The following is a 23,268-nucleotide window of genomic DNA, read 5'->3' on the forward strand; positions in this document are numbered from 1 at the left end:
TGCTTTCCTACCTGAAAACCATCACGGATCCACTGTTAGACCCCTTGCAATTTGCATACCGAGCAAATAGATCAACAGATGATGCTGTTAATATGGCTCTGCACTACATCCTACAACATCTTGAGTCTCCAAAGACCTATGCAAGGGTCCTTTTTGTAGACTTTAGTTCAGCATTCAATACCATCATTCCAGACATTCTTCTAACTAAGCTAAACCAGCTACAGGTACCGGAACAGACTTGTAAGTGGATCACAAGCTTCCTAACAAACAGGAAGCAGCAGGTGAAGCTAAGCAAGATCACATCAAATACCTGTACAATTAGCACAGGGGCCCCCCAAGGCTGTGTGCTCTCCCCACTTCTCTTCTCTCTGTATACCAATGACTGCATCTCCAATGATCCATCAGTTAAGCTACTGAAGTTCGCAGATGACACAACAGTGATTGGTCTCATTCGAGACAATGACGAATCCGATATAGACGAGAGGTCGAACAACTAGCCTTGTGGTGCAACCAAAACAATCTGGAACTGAACACACTCAAAACCGTAGAAATGGTGGTAGACTTTAGGAAAACCCTTCCATACTTCCACCTCTCACAATACTTGACAACACAGTATCAACAGTAGAAACCTTCAAATTTCTGGGTTCTATCATATCGCAAGATCTCAAATGGACAGCTAACATCAAAACATCATTAAAAAGGACAACAAAGAATGTTCTTTCTGCGCCAACTCAGTAAGCTCAAACTGCCCAAGGAGCTGCTGATCCAGTTCTACAGAGGAATTATTGAGTCTGTCATTTGCACCTCTATAACTGTCTGGTTCGGTTCTGCAACCCAACAAGAAAAACACAGACTTCAGAGGATAATTAGAACTGCAGAAAAAATAATTGCTACCAACTTGCCTTCCATTGAGGACCTGTATACTGCACGAATCAAGAAGAGGGCCGTGAAAATATTTGCAGATCCCTCGCATCCTGGACATAAACTGTTTCAACTCCTACCCTCAAAACGACGCTATAGAGCACTGCACACCAGAACAACTAGACACAAGAACAGTTTTTTCACAAGAACAAATAATTCCCTCAACACTGTCAGACTATTTACTGAATCTGCACTACTATTAATCGTTTCATAGTTCCCATCGCCAATCTCTTTCCACTTATGACTGTATGACTATAACTTGTTGCTGGCAATCCTTATGATTTATATTGATATATTGATCATCAATTGTGTTGTAAATGTTGTACCTTGATGAACGTATCTTTTCTTTTATGTACACTGAGAGCATATGCACCAAGACAAATTCCTTGTGTGTCCAATCTCACTTGGCCAATAAAAAATTCTATTCTATAAAAAAAAATTCTATTGTGTGAGGAAGCTGTAGGAGAAGTGCAAAATCATGGATTTCAAGCATAATGTCAAGCTTTCTTATTCATAGGTAACATGTTTTAGTTACTATGTCAAGAAAAAAGTTAGATTTCCCTCCCCAAAATGCAACCGTCTAAATCTAATTTCTTTCTGTCATAATTATTTAAAGCAAGAAAAATTTACAGTACATGTTATAAGTGATGCAGCAAAAGTCATCTGTAAATCAGGAACTCAGCAATGATTCAAAACACCGTTGTCCTAAATACATTATAGACAGATTATAGCCCTATAATTTAGATACCATCAAGTTAAGGAAGGTTATTTTAAATACTTATCTTGACTTATGACAACGTGATCTACCACTCCACATTACTGGCTGCTATTTTGTATAGGAAGGGAGTAGGCCAACATTTTCAGTGGCACCAGAAATAAATATTTGGGATGGGTGAAATATTTCCGGGTCATTGCTACATGTGCACGTTTTATCCAGACAATACAGAATCATTGTACTGTCATGCTTTTACATTAATTTGCAAATTCCTCTCCATAAATGTATTCCAAATGCATATTTTAATGTATTTAAATTGCTAAAGAGGGAATTTGGAAAGAGGAGGAAGTCTTTTCAGTAATTTGTTGTTGTGAAATCTGATAAATCAGGGGTCTCCAACCTTGGTCCCTTTAAGACCTGTGTACTTCAACTCACAGAGCAAAGCTGGTTTAGGAGCTCTGGGAGTTGAAGTCCACAAGTCTTAAAGGGACCAAGGTTGGAGACCCCTGTGATAGATAGCTGAAGTTCAATCTGCCCATTGGTTTGTGAGGGCAATCATCAGGTCGTCTGGTTTAGGAAGTGACAGATACATTCCTTGAGGATCCTTAAAGGAAACAGAACATATAGTTATGTTCTAAAATCTAAACTAAAAGTACACAAGATGTCTCCCATGCTTCACAGTGCAGAACCATTGTTAGTTCATATTTTAAATTGTTTCCTTGGTTACCTTCTTCCTCCTTTGTCCGCTATTAGTGATCTTATCTGGAGTAACGCCAAGATCCGCAAGTACTTTAGCGATCCCTCTAGCATCTACTCCACAGTTGGGTGCTACGTTTGTTTCACAGCGTCTATGTACATTCATCTTGCAAACTGTAATTTAAACCAAACAGAAGGGAGGGGGCAAGAAAGATCCGGGTTAAATGAGATTAAGATTAAGTAAAATATATTACTATCCATTATTTATCTGTATTATTCATAAAATGCCTATTACTGATAGTAAAAGGTCCTGGTCCAGGTAGTGAGAATCTGATTTAATAGACTAAACAGATTGTTGACAGTTCAGATAAGTTTTATTCTATAAAGAACTGGCTTGCAGGATCAAACTAAAGAGTAACTCAGGAATGAACAATACTCTCCTCCAGTAGTGGGTTTCAAATTCCGGCACTACCAGTTTGCTATCGGTAGCATGGAGTGTGCTCACTCGCATCATGAGCGTGTGGCACTTCTGCGCATGCACAGAGCTTTTTTTATGATGGCTGGGTGGAGCCTCCTGCTGCCACCACTACCAATTCACCCGAACCAGGGCGAACTGGGAGCAACCCACCTGAATTTGGGTGGGCCAGTCCAATTCATCAGTACAATTTTGGAGCCATTTGCAAACCCCCAAATAAAGAAAATAAGCTGAATAATTTACTTCCTTACAATAACTTTTCCCAACTTACCAAAAATGAGAAAGAAACTTGAGAAATTTTTGATCTTACATGACATTATGGTTGCTTAGAAAACCAGAAAATCGGGGTGGGGGTGGGGAGGAACAGAAATTAAGCATGGATGCTGATAAAAAATGTTTTTAATCTGCCCCTATTCTAACTGCAATCTTCTGTACAACAGCAATCAAATAAATACACTGTAGGGACTTGTTCCTGTCGCTCCTTCAAATGTTTGGCTACAAAGATTCAGTAGCAGTTTTTCTGGAAAATAAAATCAACACACCCATTGTGGTACAAAAATAAGAAAGACCATGAAGACCCAGGTCACACTGTCAGTCATGAAATTCATAAACAGACTCTGGACCGATCATTACTCTTCAGTACAATTTAGCCCATAGCACTTTAGGAGTGAAGTACTTGACCTGCTTGAGTTCCTGAAGGAAATGTGGGAGACAAAGGCAATGAACAAGGAAAAGAGGAAAGCAAAAACAAGCAAGCTTCCTTGTAAGATTTTAGAGTGAATTATATATAGCTAAAATCAATACGAGCACTTCGACATTTTGACAACTCAAAGAGCTCACAATGTTGTGTTAAACAGGAACAATATTTTTGTTGCCATTTTAGTTCAGGGTTTTTACTTTTTTAAAAAATCCAATTCTGATAACTTTGCATATTCATGATTCTTTACCTTCATTCTCAGAAGCCTTCACTTATCTATATATATATATCGTCATCCCTTTCTCTGGGCTTTCATTTTATCCTCTTTTGGGCACAGCATGTTTTCATTTAATGTTACCCACTTTGATCATCATATCTCAATCACACCTCCAAAATTCACTGAAGTCCCTTCTTTCAAGTTCTTCCTACTTTATTTTCCCTCCATCTCTATACCACAGGTACTTCTGAACCCTCATTTCCTGCTTCCCAGAGGTCTCCTTTTGTGCATCCCTTATTACCCTCTCACCCCCTAATCACTCCACAGTATTCTTTTTGTTATTGCTGCAGCACAACAGCTTTCTGAATCTATGTTTCTTCTTTCATTTCTTTATTTGCCTCAGTTTAATTTCCCTTACATCATCTCTGTGTTTCCTCTGTAGAGATTCACTTGTTCTCTATACCTGCTAACCACAAAGCTTTTATCCCTTAGTGGAATATAACTGACAGGTGGGCCGTGCATGTAACTAGCTTCAATAAATAGGGATAACTGGCAGCAATTTTTCCAGTTATAGCCAGTTATATCAGTTACCATGGTCATAGTAACACAAGAATTTCCGTCATCATCCTGCCTGTTTGCAGAAGAAACTGCAATCAGCCCTTGAGCCTTGTAAATGCAGACCACAAATTAAAACCAAAAAAAAAAAAGGAATAATATATATGCTTCACATAAATATATTGATTTCAAATGTACAAGTAGAAGCATCAAATAACTGGGAAGAGATTGTTTAATGGCCAACCTCTTTTTTGGGGGGGGGGTTTACTGTCATCATAGCAGTGCTGGATTACCCTTGTGCTTTTTTGTGGAGGAAATTAAAGTAACATGCAGATTTTGCAGAAATGAAACAAAAAGGTAAGGAAATTTGTGGGAGAAAATTCCTCTGTACCAAATTGATGCAGATTGCTAAAAATCTGGTGGAGAAAAAATAATTTGGGTCTATCTTTAGGTCCATTTTACAATCCTATCCTTTCCTGTTTTGTTGTCATTGTGTCTGGAGTGATGCCACACAATGAAAGAATATTTATTACAAAGCTGAGATTTCAATTTGCCCTTTTACCCAAAGAAAAAGATCACTGTGCTTTCAAAACAGCATCCTTCTAGAATGCTCCTCAAATTATTCAGAAATCAAAATCCTCACATGATTGATCTATGTTTTATCTGGGTCTTTACTGAGAAAAAGAGTCCAAATCTTATCCTGAATATGGCCCAATATTGCATTTTTTAAAACACGAAAGTTACTGAGGAAAAATAGAAATGTCTCCAACTCAGATTTGAAAAGGCCAGTATGAAAAATGACAGCAGTGGCTGGACATCCTTATTTCCCCTGGTCTTTCTTTTTGAAATATTTTAGATACTTTCTGTTCTGTTTGCAGTTAGAAATAAATAAGTAAAGGGATTATTTGAAGTACTAAGCTTTTTCCCTTATGTGTGCTATGGCAAAGTATAAACTGCAAGATATATAACACCCATTATGAATATGAGATGGCAAAATAGAGAATGCTGACCACTAAAATGTGATTTTACATTGGAAAGTTGAAGTTTACAGCATTTCTCTCTACTCTAGCATAAATCTAATGCTGGCAAAGATGTTGGGTACAGATTTTTAAAGGAAAGTTATTTGTTGCTTTCATTTTCTAATTTTCCAATGAAAACAAAAATCCTTACAAAAATGTGTATTTTAGAAGAATGCATATAATTCACATTTTCATGCCTGATTCTGTGGTGGAATGTATGCATACATACTAATGCCATAATAAAACAAAACAAGTTCATGAATCTATAGAAGTATTAAATTTGTGCAAAGGTCTGTGGTAAAACTCTGCTGTTGAATATCTTATGTTGGCTCTCTTGTCATCGCCCCCCAAGAAATCCCATTAATGTCAGCATTTAATAAGCAGAGATTTTTTTTAGCTTTGGAATATAACCTTTGGTGCTCTTACCTATGGATTTATATTCCAATGGAAAGACCCACAAATGAAAAGAAACAAATTTGGGATATTTAGGTTTAAGTTCTGTGTTTGTTATTCCTAATAAAATTTGAGATAGATCTTGAGGATAGAATGAGTTTATTTAGCAAGTGTGCTAGTTCACATCAGATGATCTCTCACCCCCAAAGTGAGAGTGGGAATTATGCTCATTTTACATCAGTTATAACTAGTGAAAAGAACAGACAGGAGAGTACTTAAATGTGCACAGAAAATAAATGGTTGTGTATTCAGACTCAAGAATTATGTTAGAGACTATAGTAAATTCTCAAATGTACCCTCTGCTTCACTATGTGATCCTAATTGTCCCACATTGCAATTTCCCCCCCATATTTATCACTATCAAATAATGCCATTAATTTAGGGAGTTTATATTTTTGCATGTCACTTTCTGAATCTGGCCAGATTGTCCACCACATGCTTGCAATTTATATTGCTCATACAGACAAAAATTCCCAATGAAAATGAAGTATTTTATTCTTGGTACTTAATCAACCACACAGACTGAGAGTTAAATCTGAAAAACATTTCAGTCTGGGCAAAACTTTCTCTGAACGCAAGGCCAGAACTATAGATCAAATTATTCCATTAACTGGGTATTATATAATTTTCTGAGAACCCTGTTTTAGCTGTCACATGCAAATTAGTGCATTACTGTGCAATTACACATGGAAACATAACTTATCTATTACAACTAGGTCTATAAGAGCTTGATCTTATATAAGATCTTATAAGAGCATGAAAACATGCTCAAGGCTACTGACTTGAGCAGTGCAAGGATATTTAACTCTTACTTTTTAGGTTGCAGTTTACATAATTTACTTGTAAGAGCTTTATTACTTTAATTATATAATAGTGTTGTACCAACCAAAGGGGAATTATCTAAGACCTATTTTGTTTCAGTTTAATGTCCCACAGGTGCTTTTTCAAAAGGCAACTAGACTTTCGGACAACCATGACTAGTTTAATGTACATCAAGATAGGCATGAATGGGATTAAGCTATAACATTAATAGCAAAATCCTGCCTTTAAAGAGAAAATATATCTTACCTTTGCATTGTAAACCTTGTCTCAGAAGACCCCAAAGTAATGAACCACAGTGGTCACAGAAGGTGGGCACTTTGTAATTGTGAATGCTAAACTTGTGAGGCATGTTGACACTGAAACGCTGAGAACCCACCTGGAAGATCAAAAGTGCAAAAGGACCAGTTAGCATGCTACTGTTTAATCCAGTGTGGCTGGTTGGTGAATTTTGGGAGATGAAGTCCACCCATCTTAGAGTTGCCAAAAATTAGAAAACATTGAATTAATCTCAACTACTTGAAAAATAAAGTTGCTACCCTCTTTTTAAGTTTCCTATTGCACTTAAAGATATACAGTATTACTGTATCAGTTCAGTAATTCCAGAAAACTGGAATCCAAGAATGAAATCAATACAGGAAATCACAAGATCCTGCTGGCATAATATGTAGCATTAGTTGCTACTGTAGGTCACTAACTGGCATAATATATCTCTTGTTGTCTTGCAAGGCAAGGGGGACATTGAAAATGAGGTAAGAACAATGCCCCTTGGAAAATGGAAATGCAATAGAAGAGGGATCTGAACAGGTGAACTTTTTAGCAAGAAGTCCATGAGTGCACAGTATCTTATTACTTATTACTTATTACTCTGAGAGTTGAAATTAGCCTTCTCCAAATTAGTTGCCCTCAAGAAATGCTGAACTAAAACTTACATTATAACTTTCCCAAAGCAAATGGCAGTCAGTCACCTTCATAGCCTGGGAGGATAGTTCAGAACCATCAATTTTTTGAAAAGCAATAATCACTGCTTCCACTGAAATGTTTCATTCTCCCCATGCAGATATAATTAGAATGATGCAAACAAATCAGAAACCAGACAAACCCCACCAATCCTGTAACACTTTATCTCTCTCTTTTTTTATATATATAAATGGGAGAGGTGGTAGCAATTTGAGGTTAAGAGGTTTTCCAAGTGAAAATGCAGTCCCTAGGGTGGGTAAGGCGAACTCCCATTGCTAATCACATTGATACAGAAGCTATTTTGATCTATCCCTGGGCAGATCAGGGATAGATCAAAATCAGATATTGTAGATATGGACAAGAAACCATTATGTTGAGGCAGTGGCTCAAGTATATGACTGCCCTGTGCTTAAAGGGATAGACTGTATGATCACTGGAGGAGTCATATGGCTCACCAAACCTACCATCATATGGGAACCTTTATAGCAGGATGCTGACATGATTATGAAATCCAGTAGGATGGCATGCAGCATTAGGAATTAGGAAAATACGGTGATGGACATTTGCCAGATGGGAAAGCACTGGTAATTTATTTTCTTTTATTTTCGTGAAGAGGGCAGAAGAAGTAGTGTTTAGACATGGACTTGAGGGACAAGGCCAGCAAGGCAACACTATTGACTAGCAATTCACTGTAGTCAGCCATTGGCCAGAAAAGGCCATAGCTAAGTAATTTTGGCTCTCTAAGAGCTCTAGACCCATCATGTTTGTGCTCACAGCGTCTTGATGTCTAGATCTGAAGACAGTCAAAACAACCTAGATCAGTTTTGTGTGTATTTTAAATCAAGAGATGGAAAGACTGGTTATTTGGAAGAACCTTGCCTTAAACACATTAACTCTGCACAGTTTCCTTTTATTTAGGCATTCCTTCTGTAAATATTTACCTCATCATGGGCTTCCTGCTTCTTCAAGCCAGCACACTTTGTTATTATAAGCTCATGGCATCGCTTGTGGACTACGCAAGTGCAAACTGTAAACAAGAGATTATTTTATCCATTATGAAAGAGTAAAATTAAATTAAATGAGAAATTCTGGGGGATTCATCCCTATCCTCATTCCTCACCAGGGGTCTTCTAAAAGGCCTAAATTAGATTCTGGTCTGTGTGAAAAAGGGAGGCGGGACAAAAGGATAGTCTAGGAATCCTATTGGAATTGAGGCTTCCAAGTGGGCAAGAAAACTCCAATTAATAAGAGTAAAGGTAGTTCATATTCTTATGACTCTATCACATTTTAAATAGTGTAAAAATATCTGTTTGCACTTTCACAGAAGGGCAATGAAGTTCTGAGGCTCCATAAACATTCTAAATCAATGAAATCATATTGAACAATCTGGAAAAGGCAACAGACTATTCCAAACTACCATATAAGGAAATATTTCTAGAACATAACTGCCTCTTGTTCAAAATGAGCTGTCACAGTGTTATTGTCAATTGGTTTTGAAAATATTTTATTGCTTTAGAATTGTAAGCTACTTGGAACAGACTGAGTAGATGGTATAAAAATAATGCAAAGAAGATATAAAATAAATTCATATTTATAAAAAAATTGAATTGTTTTGGACATGTTCAACCTTAATGCAGTGATACTTGGACTCACATCCTTCTATTTCACTGCCTCTCTTGGCAAGAGAACAAAACATCTGAAGTGTTTATTTCTGTTTAAGGTTACTCATAATTTGCTGTGTCATCCAAAGCCAAGCATATTGTAGTTAACCTTAATTACACCTATCTGAAACAAATCAACTTCTAATAATGGATTTTGACTAATCACAGTGATAATCAATCACTGAGGTGAAGCTAGGTAGCAGCCAAAATTTTAGTTAACCTGTTAATATAAAGACTGATCAGTTTATTTGAAGAAGAAAACTGGGTAAGTTATAGAAGCTTTTATATATAAATGACCTGATTTTACCACTTGTTTTGCAGCAGTTGTTAAATAAACATCACAGTTGTAAAGTGAACACAACGGCCGTTAAGAGAATCAATGAGGTCCCATGGGCAGTTTTTGCCAGAAAATAGTCCAAAGACCAGAAACTGACAAAATGCATTATAAATCATGGCAATATGACTGCAGAGTGCTGCAACCAGCTGTAAAAAAGAGCTGGTTGCCATGTGCCCCAAATATAGTCATATGACTGGGGTCTAAACTTCAGAATTGGGTCATAAGTATTGTTTGGGAAGATTGTCAGAATTTTGAATGGTCACTAACCAACCATTTGTTAAGCGAGGACTACTTTTATTTGCTGGCTGTCAAGCCATCATGGACCACCGTATCATAAGTATCATAAACTTATAATTACAACTATAGTTTGGAGCTTATTGTGGTTAGCTTCTGAGTCTTAATCATTTAAGATTTTTTGGATTCTAAACTATTTTCTGTATAATGTTTTTAGTATACCGTATCTTTCTTTCATTTTCTTTGAATTGGCTAGTACTTTGAATTGGCTAATACATTGTCATCCTTTAGCATACCAATTTGCAGTGGGAACCTTTTTCTGAATTTAAAGATCTTTTGGAACACTATCCTTATGTCTATTCCCATCTTCAATCCCATGTTGTTGTACTACTGCTTCTTTGTCTTTTCTAACGGCACTCTGAAACTTGTTAAATTCCTTCCTGAGATTTTTGTCTTTCTTGGCTTTGGTTTCTCTTGTCTTCTTGAGAATTTCCATGATTTGTGTTGATGTCTAGTTTTCTTCTGTTTGTTCATCTTATGCAGTCTCATTATCATATCATCCTTAATGATTTCTTTAAATTCATTCCAGAGTAACTCTGGTTCTCTATCAATAGGTACTTCAAAGTGATTCCCGATATTCTTCTTGAAAACGATATTTATATACTGAAGATCATATTGTGCAAACTAATTGCTTTTCTTCTTCTTCTTTAGCTTAATTTGAAGCTTGTTCCACAGTCAGCACCTAGTCATGTCCTTGATGCTATAACTGAATCATTGTTGACAATGATATAATCAATTTGATTTTTAGCTATCTGATGCTGTCCATCTAGAGGTATTGTTTCAGTTGTTTGATGGCTATGTTTGCTTTGAAGAAATCCTGCCAGTGACACTCTGTGAAAATGAAAGTTGGACTTTGAAGAAAATGAGCAGAAAAAAATACTGACAGTTTTGAAATCTGGTGTTGGAAAAGATATCTGAGAATATCATAGCCAACCATGAAGACAAAGAAATGGATTGTTGAACAAATTAAGCCAGGGCTCTCATCCAAGACACAAGTGACCAGGCTCAAATTATAGTATTTTAGAAATATTATGAATTAACAATCAATACTCATCATAAAAATCTGAGTCTTAGTGGAAACGAGCAAGCTTTTTGTCAAAGAGCCTATTCAAGGAAATATTTCAATATCTTAAAATCTAAAATAGATAACTAATCTTAATCCTAAAGGACATATTAATATCAAATAATGTGTCCAAGAGCAGCTAGCAGCTCTAGGTATGCACTGATGAAGTTACCTAGTTTGGGTAATTAAACGTCTATAAGAGAACAATCAAGCTCAGGAGCACCTCAGGCCTGGGTATCTTAATAACATAAGCGATACAACTAGAATTTTCCTATTGGTTTACTGATAACTTTTAAATTAAGAATGTTCAATGACAACTATTTTTATGTTATCCGTTTATCCTGTCTGTACTAACATCTTCTATGACTATCATCAAGTGCTGTACCTTATGATTCGTGATGAACATATCTTTTCTTTTATGTACACTGAGACCATATGCACCAAGACAAATTCCTTGTGTGTCCAATCACACTTGGCCAATAAAGAATTCTATTCTATTCTATTCTATTCTATTCTATTCTATTCTATTCTATTCTATTCTATTCTATTCTATTCTATTCTATTCTATTCTACACCTTCTATATGTTTTCTACTTGCATAGTAAATTGGGAATGGGTGGGGGAAATGTAATAGCAATGCCAGTTTTATTCAATTGCAGACTGTAAGCTTCTGAAAGGCATCCGATGAGCCATTGTGGGCAGCTGTTAAATCAACACTACTGCACCGTACCTTAACCAGGACTCAGTGTTTATGGGGGCCATCTGGGGATTTTTATTAATTGTATGTCTTTTTGTGTTTATTTTCTATTTTTATTCTGTAGTGTGCTGTCCAGATGAGGTCTGCATTACAAAAACCATGAAGGAAACAGACAAATAATCTTGCGGGATTAAGAGGAATGGATTCAACAAGGCTTATCTTCTATCCAAAGTCCATGGAGGCTCTCCCGGGGGAAACACCAGAATACCCTTCATTATTCTCTGTAGAGGGACATCTCAGGTGCTGCATATTCAGAACAACTCCCCCACCCGTTCCCAACTTACTATGCACTGAAAAGGACTGAAAAATCAAGTTGACTATATGTACATTTTTATTATTCATGTAGGGACTTCCAAAATTACTGGGAATTTATAAAAAACAGTAAGGAAGTCATTTCCTCTAAGCCTCTAATGTGATAGAATGTGGAACTGATCTTAACAGAATACAGAGTTGGAAGGGACCTTGGAGGTCTTCTAGTCCAACCCCCTGTACAAGCAGGAGACCCTATTCCAAGGGTGTCAAACTGGTGGCCCGTGGGCCAGATGTGTCACATGCAGGCTACACCCATCCCAGTTTCACAAAGGGAAAAAGCATTGCGATACATCACTTGATGGCAACGAGATGCTGTGAGTTTGACACCCGTCCCCTATACCATTCCAGAGAGTGGCTGTACCGTCTCTTTTTAAAAATTTCCAAAGATGGAGCATCCACAACTTCTGAAGGCAAGCTGTTCCATTGTTCTCATTGTTAGGAAACTTCTTTTTAGTTCTAGTTTGCTTCTCTCCTTGTTTAATTTCCATCTATTGTTTTTGCCATCTGGTGCTTTGGATAATAGGGTGACCGCCCCCTCTCTTCTTTGTGGCAGCCCCTCAAATATTGGAACACTGCTATCATGTCACCTCTAGTCCTTCTTTTCACTAGACGAGACAAACCCAATTCCTGCAACCATTCTTTATATATTTTAGCCTCCAACTCCCTAATTTTGGGAGACTGGGGGAAGAGATGCTGCCTAGGAAATGATCAGATAAGAGAGGGCATACACCCAGCTATTTAATGGGCATAGAAAGAAATTCAGAAAGGAACTTCCCTAACTTTTGGATGTAAAAGAGAGGGCAGGAGCTTTGTACTATCAGATTTTCTAGATTCTGTTAAGGTTGTTGTTGTTGTTGTTAGTTGCGAAGTCATGTCCGACCCATCATGACCCCATGGACAACGTTCCTCCAGGCCTTTCTATCCTCTACTATCCACTGGAGTCCATTTAAACTCATGCCAACTGCTCCATCCATCCAGTCATTCTCTGTCGTCCCCTTCTTCTTTTGCCCTCAATCTTTCCCAGCATTAGGCTCTTCTCCAGTGAGTCCTTCTTTCTCATTAGGTGGCCAAAGTATTTCAGTTTCATCTTCAGTATCTGGCCTTCTAAAGAGCAATCAGGGTTGATCTCCTCTAGGACTGACTTGTTTGTTTGCCTTGCAGTCCAAGGGACTCGCAGGAGTCTTCTCCAGCATCAGAGTTCAAAGGCCTCAATTCTTTGGCGCTTAACCTTCCTTATGGTCCAACCTTCACAGCCATACATTGCAACTGGGAAAACCATAGTTTTGACTATACGCACTTTTGTTGGCACTTCTGTTAAGGTAGCCTTACAATAAAGTAGAATTAGTTCATCTGGTCAGGATTCTGGTCAGAGAATCGTGACACCTAATAATCAGAGTTCCTTATACATTCCATACATATTCATAAAATGTACAATTTTTCTTACCTTGACATTGGTACCCTTGCTTTCCTATTACTCCCCTGTTGTTTTTAAAAAAAAGAATAGTAAAGAACATATTAGGAATAGACCAAAAATATAATTTCACATTGTCATTTATCATATAGCAAATGGCTAAAAATGACTATACAGTATGGAAGACCATGCTGGATACATTCCTATTTATGCACGAACATTCTCCTTAAAATTCCACAGATGCAAATAAATGAATGTATGTGATAAAACTCACTTTGCCTTCTTTCCATCTTACATTTTATGAAATACCACCAAGCTATTTTCTTTTCATTTTCTCTACTAATTCAATTTTTCCCCAGTTCCTTTGCCAATCTTATCCCTAACATCTTCATTAGCTGTGAAACTTCCAAACATTTGGCAAGGGCTACCTTCTTTGTTTCATCACTGCAGAAACCAGAAAAGCTATCGCTGCACTCTCTTCGCCACATACCTATTAGAAGTACAGATGTAACACAAAGAGGTCCTATAGTCCAAATTAATCTTACATTGATCTTAACATGACCTTCTGCTGTGCTTCAATTCCAGTTCTAACAACAAATTAGATCCCACTGATGTTCGCTTCTATGTAAAGATGTATGGATCAAGTTCAGACAAAGCATTTCTACCTTATACTGAGGGACAAGTTTCTTAGCAATAGAATCAGATGGGATGAGATAATCTGAAGGAGTTCAGTGAGCTATAGTTTGTGTAACCATGCCATAATAGTGGCTAGGAAGTTAACTGTGGCTGAATATTTTTGAGATATTCAATTCTTTTTCATTATTTGGAAATGAGAAAATCCAAATCAAGAAAAATCTATACTAATTGCCTTACAATGCAACCCTGTACATTTCTACTCGGAAGCAAATCCCACTTTATTCAGTGAATCTTATCCCAGTAATGTGTTCACCTGATTACAGTCTTAATCTTTTTTTTAACTACAGTACAAAGAATTTGATATCCACTATAGATGCTTGCATAATGAATAATTAGGTAAAAAGGTACATAACCACAAAGTTACAGAAAGCCTTTGCATTTCTCAATGTGTAAAATAATGACACCATTATTTCATTAATTATTATTTTCCTGAAAGGATTAATACGAAGGGTTTCCAATAGCCAAAACAACAATAGTAATCATGTTACCATGGGGAAAAAAAACTAAGCCAGATGAGATGAGAAAAGTCTCCATGTAATAAAATTTACCATATAAAGTCTCGGCAGTGTGAACAATAGGTTGGTTGTCTAAGATAGGTGGCCATAAACTTGTGCCCATTAACCTGATGGACCCTGCGTCGCACTGCCCCCTGGCGCTTCCTGGGGCGCATCCGTTCCCTAAATACTCTTTCTTCATTGTCTTTGGGTGCTGAAGGGAATAAAGAGAGAGAGAAAGAGAAAGAGAAAAATGGAAGAGATTAACAAATATTAATATTCCAGGCACAAAATTGAAGAACAGAAATAAAAAAGCACAACTTCAAATCAATTCTCATATATCCAAGTTTCTATATATGTTCCACCACATCACCATACTGTTTTCTGATATAAGTATTGTGAATCCCTTTGTTTTAAAGTAAATGTTTAATACTATGTATGATTGTATGAATCGGCTTAAATGTATGCAGAAACTTCATTAATCTAGTGCCTTTGAATGTGTTGGACTTCAACTCATTCCCAATGGGCATACTGATTGGAGATCAATGCATTCAGAGATCACCAGATTGGAAAAGATGTGTGAAATATTTGAAATCATAAAGGATTCAGCAATGGATATATAATTTTGAATTCTTAGGGGACTAATGAACTGATAGTTGGGAGGGAGAATGTCTGAGATATTAAATTAGATCTATTATATCCCACCTTTCCTCCTGGAGCTTAAGATGATTTACATAGAGGTCTTTTATCCTTACAATAATAACCCTTATGAGTATTTTGGGCTGAGGGAAAGAGAGAAACCCAAAGCCAGGAGGATGGATTTAATCCAGGGTGTCCCAATGTCCACTCACTGATTGCTACACAACAATAGCATATTTTCAAAAGCTTGGGGCTCAGTGAATTTCACCAAGACACCTCTCCACAATATCTTGGAGAGGTCTTGATAATAGGTCTTGCTGGAGTGAGCCCTTTGGAGGATACAGTGTGCTGATGAAAGCAGTCTGCAATTATGGAAGAGCTGAATCATAACACTGTCACCTACACCGATTTCTATGGTCCAGCACCCAATCCTTTCATGACCATTAATTCTCAGAAATCTATATATTGTTTGATTGTAACAAAATAAATCACATTATATCTCTTCCCTTAATGAAACTGCAGGATAATAACACAAATTAGAACAGCATGAATGGGAAGCATCAGCACTCTATCTGCATTAGGTATATTGAAAATTAATTATTGAGCTGAGGTAACAGCTAATTCTATCAACATACCTCCTTTCAAAACTATAATTATCAGCAGATTTTTCTACAGATGCTTTAGACAAATCGGATATAAGAGCCAACCAATTTTGTTGTTATTGTTGCTGTGAAATTCCCTTTTGTACATCAAAACACTGGGATTTCGTATTTTGCCTTTTTTATTTTTGTTTAATGGAAATGCAGCACTTTTTTCCCCTTACTTCAGCTATTGCATTAATCACAGTTGCTGCGGAAGCCATGATGTGCAAAGATATCTCTCTTATGCACATATGCACATTTTGGCTACCAGCTGTGTTTAAAGCTGTGTCAAAGCAAAGCCACACTGATGCTATGCTGCTGCTTCCCGCTGTGTTACATTTATCTGAATAAGCGTCTCACAGCAGCTCCAACCCCAGCTTTTGGGTTTACAAGGAGGGGGGAATCATAGGAAGGACCTGCATCATCCAGCCTAGTTGAAGAGAGACATCTTTGGAAATAAACCCAAAGGATTCAACCTGCAGGTAATGATCTCAGAGCTGCCTTGTGTCATAATGAAATATATAGGATGAAGAGGGATCAGGAAATATTTCCAGACTTGATGCTTTGGGTTTCAAAATGGCCAATATTCAGCTAATCCCGAGGTACTAATGTACTACAGAACCCTTGATGCTCTTAGGAAATTGTGAACTAGCACAATGTGAAGGGTAACACACCTAAAAGTTTTTCCCAGTTACTGAGATCTGCCTCTGGGATCCTGTTTTAGTCTAAATGTGTAGTGTGTAACATCCTTTGATCTCAATCTGTTTTTACTGAGGCAGCCCAAGTATCTCAGAGCACCATAGCAAGACTTCTGGTAAAAGAAATCCTCTAGAATTTCTATTATTTTTTTATATATTTTATATTTGCATTTATATCCCGCCCTTCTCCGAAGACTCAGGGCGGCTTACACTATGTCAAGCAATAGTCTTCATCCATTTGTATATTATATACAAAGTCAACTTATTGCCCCCAACAATATGGGTCCTCATTTTGTATTTTGTATTTGGATTAATTTTGTTCAGATACACAATGGTTGTAGATCAGAGATAAAATGCAATTTTGCATGAGTTTGATCCATGGACTTTCCAGACAAAAGAACTGGTAGCAGCTGACTTTCAGAAGCATATCTAGAATAAATTATGTGGATTATGGTGGCTTGCAATTTATAACCTAACAGATCTGGAAGTTACTTGGTAAATAATCTGATTCAGCTCAAAATTTGACTCAACTGAATAGTGAGATGTTAGAGGTAACAACTCACAGATGATTGAAGTTCCTCTTCTTTGAGTGGGACTCCAATGTACAGAATCTGATCTGCTATCTTCTGAAGTTCCTGCCCCTGATGTTGTAAGACAAGATAAGCAACAGTTCAATGTGCAAGACAGTTTGCAAAGAAAAAAAAAGGACAGTCTTTGTATTTATTTATTTTCCTGCTGTGTTTCTTTAAATTACTACTGAATATTACTACTGCTATTCCCTTCAAATTTAAGGTAGCCTTCTCCAATGGTTGAAATGTTAGTTTAATAACCCCCCTTTTTAGTAACTAGTTAAAAAGAGCCAGAGTCTCCCAAATTATTATCTAATGAGAAACAAATGAGTCCTTGTTCTCCTCTTACATACAGGAGGAGAAGATAATCAATCCAAAGATTCAGCAGTCCAACTATAATGTTCTAAATGAAGGTTCAAATGATTACTTGATCTACATTTAGAAGTGTATACAATACTCTTATAAAATTACCCTGTGCCTATTCAATTGGAATACAAGTGGCAGAAGGTTAGTAGGAAGAGCAACTAAATGAATTGTTAAGAACAACTCTTGTACTCTTCATCACCGACTAGAACAGGACTGCCAAACTCACGGCCCGTGGACTGGATGCATTACGTGCTGGCCACGCCCACGCCCAGTTTAGCAAAGGGGAAAGAACTCCCAATACATCACGTGATGCTGCCGTGATGATGCGAGTTTGACACCCCTGGACTAGAATATGTGCAATCTCATCCCACTATATCAAAGAGTTTTTCTAAATCTATCATGCCCCATGAGACTAGAAGTAGGCAACTTGGTACCCTCCACACATTTTGGACTTCAGCTTCCATTAGCTCTAGTCAGCATGGACAAATACAAGTACCACATAAGCTGTAGTTCAAAATATCAAGGTAAAAACCTAATCACATCCTTGTTTGTTTGTTTTTAAGTAAAAAACATTGATAAGCAGTGGACCGATTCTACTTTCAGCATATGAAAATGCTTTATTGCAGCCCATATTGGAGAATGGCATGGCTCATAGTGGATAGAGATTATAGAAATGCAGAAATGCAGGGAAGCTCGAACAGGATAGTCAATAATGGGATACAAATTAATGATCCAACTCAGCAGAAGAAAATTATAGTGCCCATATCTCCCTAAAATATATTCTCTCAAAATGTGGTAGGTTGCTGTATATAAGTGCCAGGTTTCGAATATGTATGCTTACACTTTACTTGAAACTGAAGAAAACTAAAACTAAAGAAATATATAGCACTGTATTTCCAACCTATTTTATGGGACTCTAAAATAGTCACTTGTACCATAGCAAAATCAATGATGTAATGAAAAATCATTACTTAATTTAATTTTTGGTACACATTCAATGGAATTTAGGAAGGAATTTAGTAGCAAGGTTTGATCCCGCTAAGGAGTGCCAAAATGCATTAGCTCAAATCCAGATAAAGCAGTTGAGCTGAAATGAAGTAATTTAGAATTAGAAGTCAATTATTCAATGGACAAAGGACTAAAAAAAGGAGTGTTGCTTGTACAATATAGACCAAACATGACTATAACTGATGCAAAGATGAGCTAGTCCATGTCTCATCTCATGTTAGAATGCAGCATAGCAGCAGGCCTTGTGATAGCATTATTTTAAGTTGCAAATCAGAAATAGGATTATTTTGGAAAAGTCATGCAAGTCATTCTGATCTTGAAAATACTGTAATTTCTAACTTTCTAGGCTTCATATAATCTCATTTTTAATTTATTTATTTTTTGTTACCAATTGACCGTGGGAAGAACTTAAAATATCTATACTATAACCCAGGGGTCTGCAAACTTGGCTCTTTTAAGACTTGTGGGCTTCAACTCTGGGAGTTGAAGACCACAAGTCTTAAAAGAGCCAAGTTTGCAGACCCCTGCTATACATTAAGAGATGTAATTTAAAAAATGTTTTAGTAATCAGAAAGATCCTACCCTTCTGTTGGCTGGTAAGTTTGAAGCTGTAATTCTATACATCTAAAAAGGCATGTCAAGGATGGCTGTTTATGTCACCTGACTTTGGAGATCCAGTGATTCTCCAAGGATACTTGCAAAAGGAAAAGTGATGCATTTCCTTTTACCTAATAAAATGCCTTCTGTTTGTTCTTGCTGCAACTATTGTTTTGTACATCTGAACTTTTTTTTTTAAACTTTCTCAAATATAACCATAAGACTAAAAATCTAGACAGAATTAATACCATTACTATGGTTGAAAAAAAAACATCTTTCGGAGTGAGATAAAAGAGGCCCATTTTACTGGAATTTAGGATTTAAAAAGTCAAGCTTCTCCATTTAAATAGAAACTAACTCTTATTGACCTATACTCTGTCTGGGTGTAGACAACCCAAGAGTTGAGGCACTATGCAATATTTAGAGCTCACAAAATGGCTGCCACTGTCAATATGTTAAGTCACAAAATGTCCATCTACTAGAGCAGGGGTCCCCAACCTTTTGGACCTCAAGGACCACTAAATTCATAATTTTAAATCCCATGGACCACTAATATGATCTGCCTAATGAATGGCTGGGTGGGCGTGGCTAGGTGGTCATGTGATTGGGTTGGCATGGCCAGCCACTCCTTGCCTCCCTGCCCAGGCTCCTTAGGCCCCCAACAGGAAGCAGTTGTTGGAGCTAAACAGCCACTATGAGAAAGAGTCGTCAAAACAGTTGGCTCAGTTCAAATTGGATCTGAATGAGGAGGCTCAGCAGAAGCATCTCACTCAGGACTACGAGCATAGGCTTTCCAAGCAGAGGGAAGACTTGCAGGAGTGCAAGTCCAGGTACCGCCATCTGGAGGTTCAGCGGGTTGAGATGGTCAGCCAGTTCTAGGCCATGATGCAGTCCCACTGAAACAAGACCCTCCGGCTCCTTGCCACCAGCGGCCCTTCCCTCCAGCCTTCATCCAAAGCCCTGCTCCAGGAGGCCGAACCAGACCCCAAGTCAGAATTTCTGCCCCCCCTCCAACCCGCACAAAAATGGGGAGACTCTCTGCAGCAACACAAATGTTCATTCCACATATCCGGCTCAGGGGGCATAGCTTGAGGACCCCTGATTTAGTGCAATATTTTAAAAATGCAAATAATTTTTCTGTGGACCACCAAAATTTTCTCACTGACCACCAGTGGTCCACGGACCACCAGTTGGTGACCGCTGTACTAGAGAGTGAGATACTCCCTCCACCGATGTTTTCTAAATTGCCTGGTCTGGTGGATTTTTTTTGTTGGGCTCAAACATATTCTTACACACAACTAAATATGATGCTAGAAACTAGTGCTCTGCTTTGCAGCATGGAAGTTTATTTAATTTGTTGTTTGTTATTACTATATCAGTAAAATCAGGTAGGATAGAAAGTCTGAGCTAGCTGGAGCACAACTGGGTGTCCATGGGTGCCATGTTGCTTATCCGTAGATTTACTGGGTTAGCATGATGTCCAAGCAAAGCCCACCCACCTGAGTAGTATTGTATATTATGTATATATATTCCCTTTGAAGATTCCAAACATATATGTTGATATCATATGGGCACAGAAAACTATTCATTCATTTTCATTTATTTCTCAAGATTTTTCTTCTGCCCAAATTATAAGACATGTGCCTGAAATAAATTCTGACCTTTCCCTTTTCTCAGCTGCTACAGAAGGGCTGAGAGAAAGGGAAAGGATGAAAAGCCATCTGGGCTACAGAAAGTTAGGCTACTGCTGCTGCTGCTGCTACTGACTTAAAATGTTGTGTGTGTGTGTTTTTTAAACCAGCTTGTTTATATAGCTTGTATACATAGCTTAATTAATTACTTCCTAATTTTATCAAGTCATAATTTGTCTACAAACTAGACTAGGATCATCCCTCTGCAGGCAAAGGACTAATTGATTAAACCAGACAGTAATTTATAGAGACTTGCATTCAAAGACAGGAAAGAAAAGTTGCAGAGAAAAAGAAAAGTATAAGAATAAGGCTCAAGCATTGCTTTGGAGATCTGTGTTAAAGCTGGGAACTAGACTCTCCCAAAACTATTGGGGCTCCCAAATCTGTTGGTCAATATAGCAAAAATCTGGAAGAACCAGAATCACTCACTCACACACACATACACATCTCATTGTACATGGAACAAGCATGCATGTAAATCAAGCATTCACAACTTTTTCTGGGTTGGCACGAAGTCTGTATTCTAAGCAAATCGATGGTACCAGGATAAAAGCAAAAATAGGTTTTAATTCATATTTAAATAAACTTGAACAAGTTAAACACCATCAATGCAACCATTTACAGTTAATAATTCTCCCTTCTATTACAATCTGACGGCAACTTTTGGAAAGGTCCTTAAAGCCGGTTTAGCTCTGCCTGGTAAGGCCTGTTATTAAGAACACAAAGCCTGCAATTACTGCAGGTTCGAGCCCGGCCCAAGGTTGACTCAGCCTTCCATCCTTTATAAGGTAGGTAAAATGAGGACCCAGATTGTTGGGGGGGCAATAAGTTGACTTTGTAAATATATACAAATAGAATGAGACTATTGCCCTATACATTGTAAGCCGCCCTGAGTCTTCGGAGAAGGGCGGGGTATAAATGTAAACAAAAAAAAAAAAACACACAAAAAAAAAAAGCAGCAGCAAAGCTTTTGAGGGCCATTGGCAGCCCAGGGCTTCCAGCTGGGGTTTTTTTCTTCCTCTTCCTCTTCTTCCTCGTCCTCCCCTTCCTCCCCTTCCTCCTCCTCCTCCTCCTCCTCCTCCTCCTCCTCCTCCTCCTCCTCCTCCTCCTCCTCCTCCTCCTCCTCCTCCTCCTCCTCCTCCTCCTTCTTCTTAAATATACACAAAGAACACTAATTGGCCACAGTTAAGCACTCTGAAGTTTCGTTTATTCCAGCAAAATCTGTCCTTTTCAAAGTAAGGTAGCTATTATGTTTTGCCCAGGTGTTTAACATTAGCTAGATTATGCCACAAATCACATTATTATATTGTTACTAATACCCCCCACCCCCCAAAAAAAGTTTGACAATTTGTGCATCAGTTTATGCTCCTGTGAATAAAGTGGCTGGATTTAAGGCACTTTTGTGTGATTGATGTTTCAAACAAAAGGGAATCCAATTTGAGAGACACAAGGCATTTAGTCTCTTTAATGTTTTTAACTATACTTCAACCCCCATAAAAGTTTGAAAAATACTTATAATAAAACTATAAATTCTATGGACAAATGCAGCTATTAACTGGAAGACAGCAAAGGTGTGTGTGTGTGTGTGTGTGTGTGTGTATTTGTACAGTATATATGTTTTAAAGTAAAGTAGGATTACCTGATGAATAATCATGGAAAAATGTAATTGAGATGGGAATAGCAGAAATCTCAGAAGGAACGGAAAATGGCATCATGTGCAGACTTGACTAAAGTATAATGAACATTATCCAGAAAATTGCCTTTTAATTTGGCTTTAAAATGCAAAGCCGAGAGTTGGAAGGTGTGACGGAGGCATAAAATGATGAAAACCAACAAAAGCCCAAACTCTCTACCTTATTCCTAACTCCATACCAGAAAAAATGTTGCTAAAAGGATGCTCCTTTTCTATAATTATACAACTATACAAACCCTACAGCTATATGATTATTTATAGCAAATATTCATGCTGGAGTGGGACTACACAATTGTTACTTCAAACCCACACAAGTGAATCATTTCTCTCCAGGCCAACAATTTAAATAATTCCTTCACACCACTGGGGGTCACTGTAGTCTGGAATTTAAAACAGTATCATGTGTTTTTCTTTTCCATTATTAGGTTTTGAAGCCTTAAAAGCCAATTTCCCAGTAGCATGCACTAAGAATGGACTTTCACACAGAATTTGTTAAAAAAAATCTGTGGAAGACTCAATCATGTATAGGAGAAAGTCTAATTCTACGATTTGGTCCAAAATATATATCTATTCTATTACACACCAACACACCCACATATCATGCATAGTTTTTACCCAAATAGGTAAACCAGCACACTCAGTCCTTGTTGTACTCTTCTCTTGGTTCCCTCTAATTAACTTCTTAGTGTTTTTGTTGTTTTGAAAACCTTAGTGCCTCTATGGTCAATATACCTTGGTGAAGCTACAGATATCCTCTGTGCACCAGTAGTGTAGTTTTGGCCACAAGTAGGAATGTTTGTAGCTTGAATTCTGGA

General features: G+C 37.5%; 1 protein-coding gene across 1 annotated transcript in view; it reads right to left on the reverse strand.

The window, feature by feature from the left end:
- PRKCE (protein kinase C epsilon) overlaps positions 1 to 23,268 on the reverse strand; it is a 355,908-nt gene that overhangs the window by 87,618 nt on the left and 245,022 nt on the right. The window contains exons 3-7 of the mRNA XM_058165212.1: positions 14,606 to 14,765; positions 13,395 to 13,429; positions 8,469 to 8,554; positions 6,817 to 6,946; positions 2,364 to 2,506 (exon numbers count right to left, since the gene is read on the reverse strand). Of these exons, the coding sequence (XP_058021195.1) occupies positions 2,364 to 2,506; positions 6,817 to 6,946; positions 8,469 to 8,554; positions 13,395 to 13,429; positions 14,606 to 14,765 (554 nt within the window). The remainder of the gene's footprint in view (positions 1 to 2,363; positions 2,507 to 6,816; positions 6,947 to 8,468; positions 8,555 to 13,394; positions 13,430 to 14,605; positions 14,766 to 23,268) is intronic.

This window comes from Ahaetulla prasina, chromosome 1 (assembly GCF_028640845.1).
Source record: "Ahaetulla prasina isolate Xishuangbanna chromosome 1, ASM2864084v1, whole genome shotgun sequence".
NCBI classification, from domain to species: domain Eukaryota; kingdom Metazoa; phylum Chordata; class Lepidosauria; order Squamata; family Colubridae; genus Ahaetulla; species Ahaetulla prasina.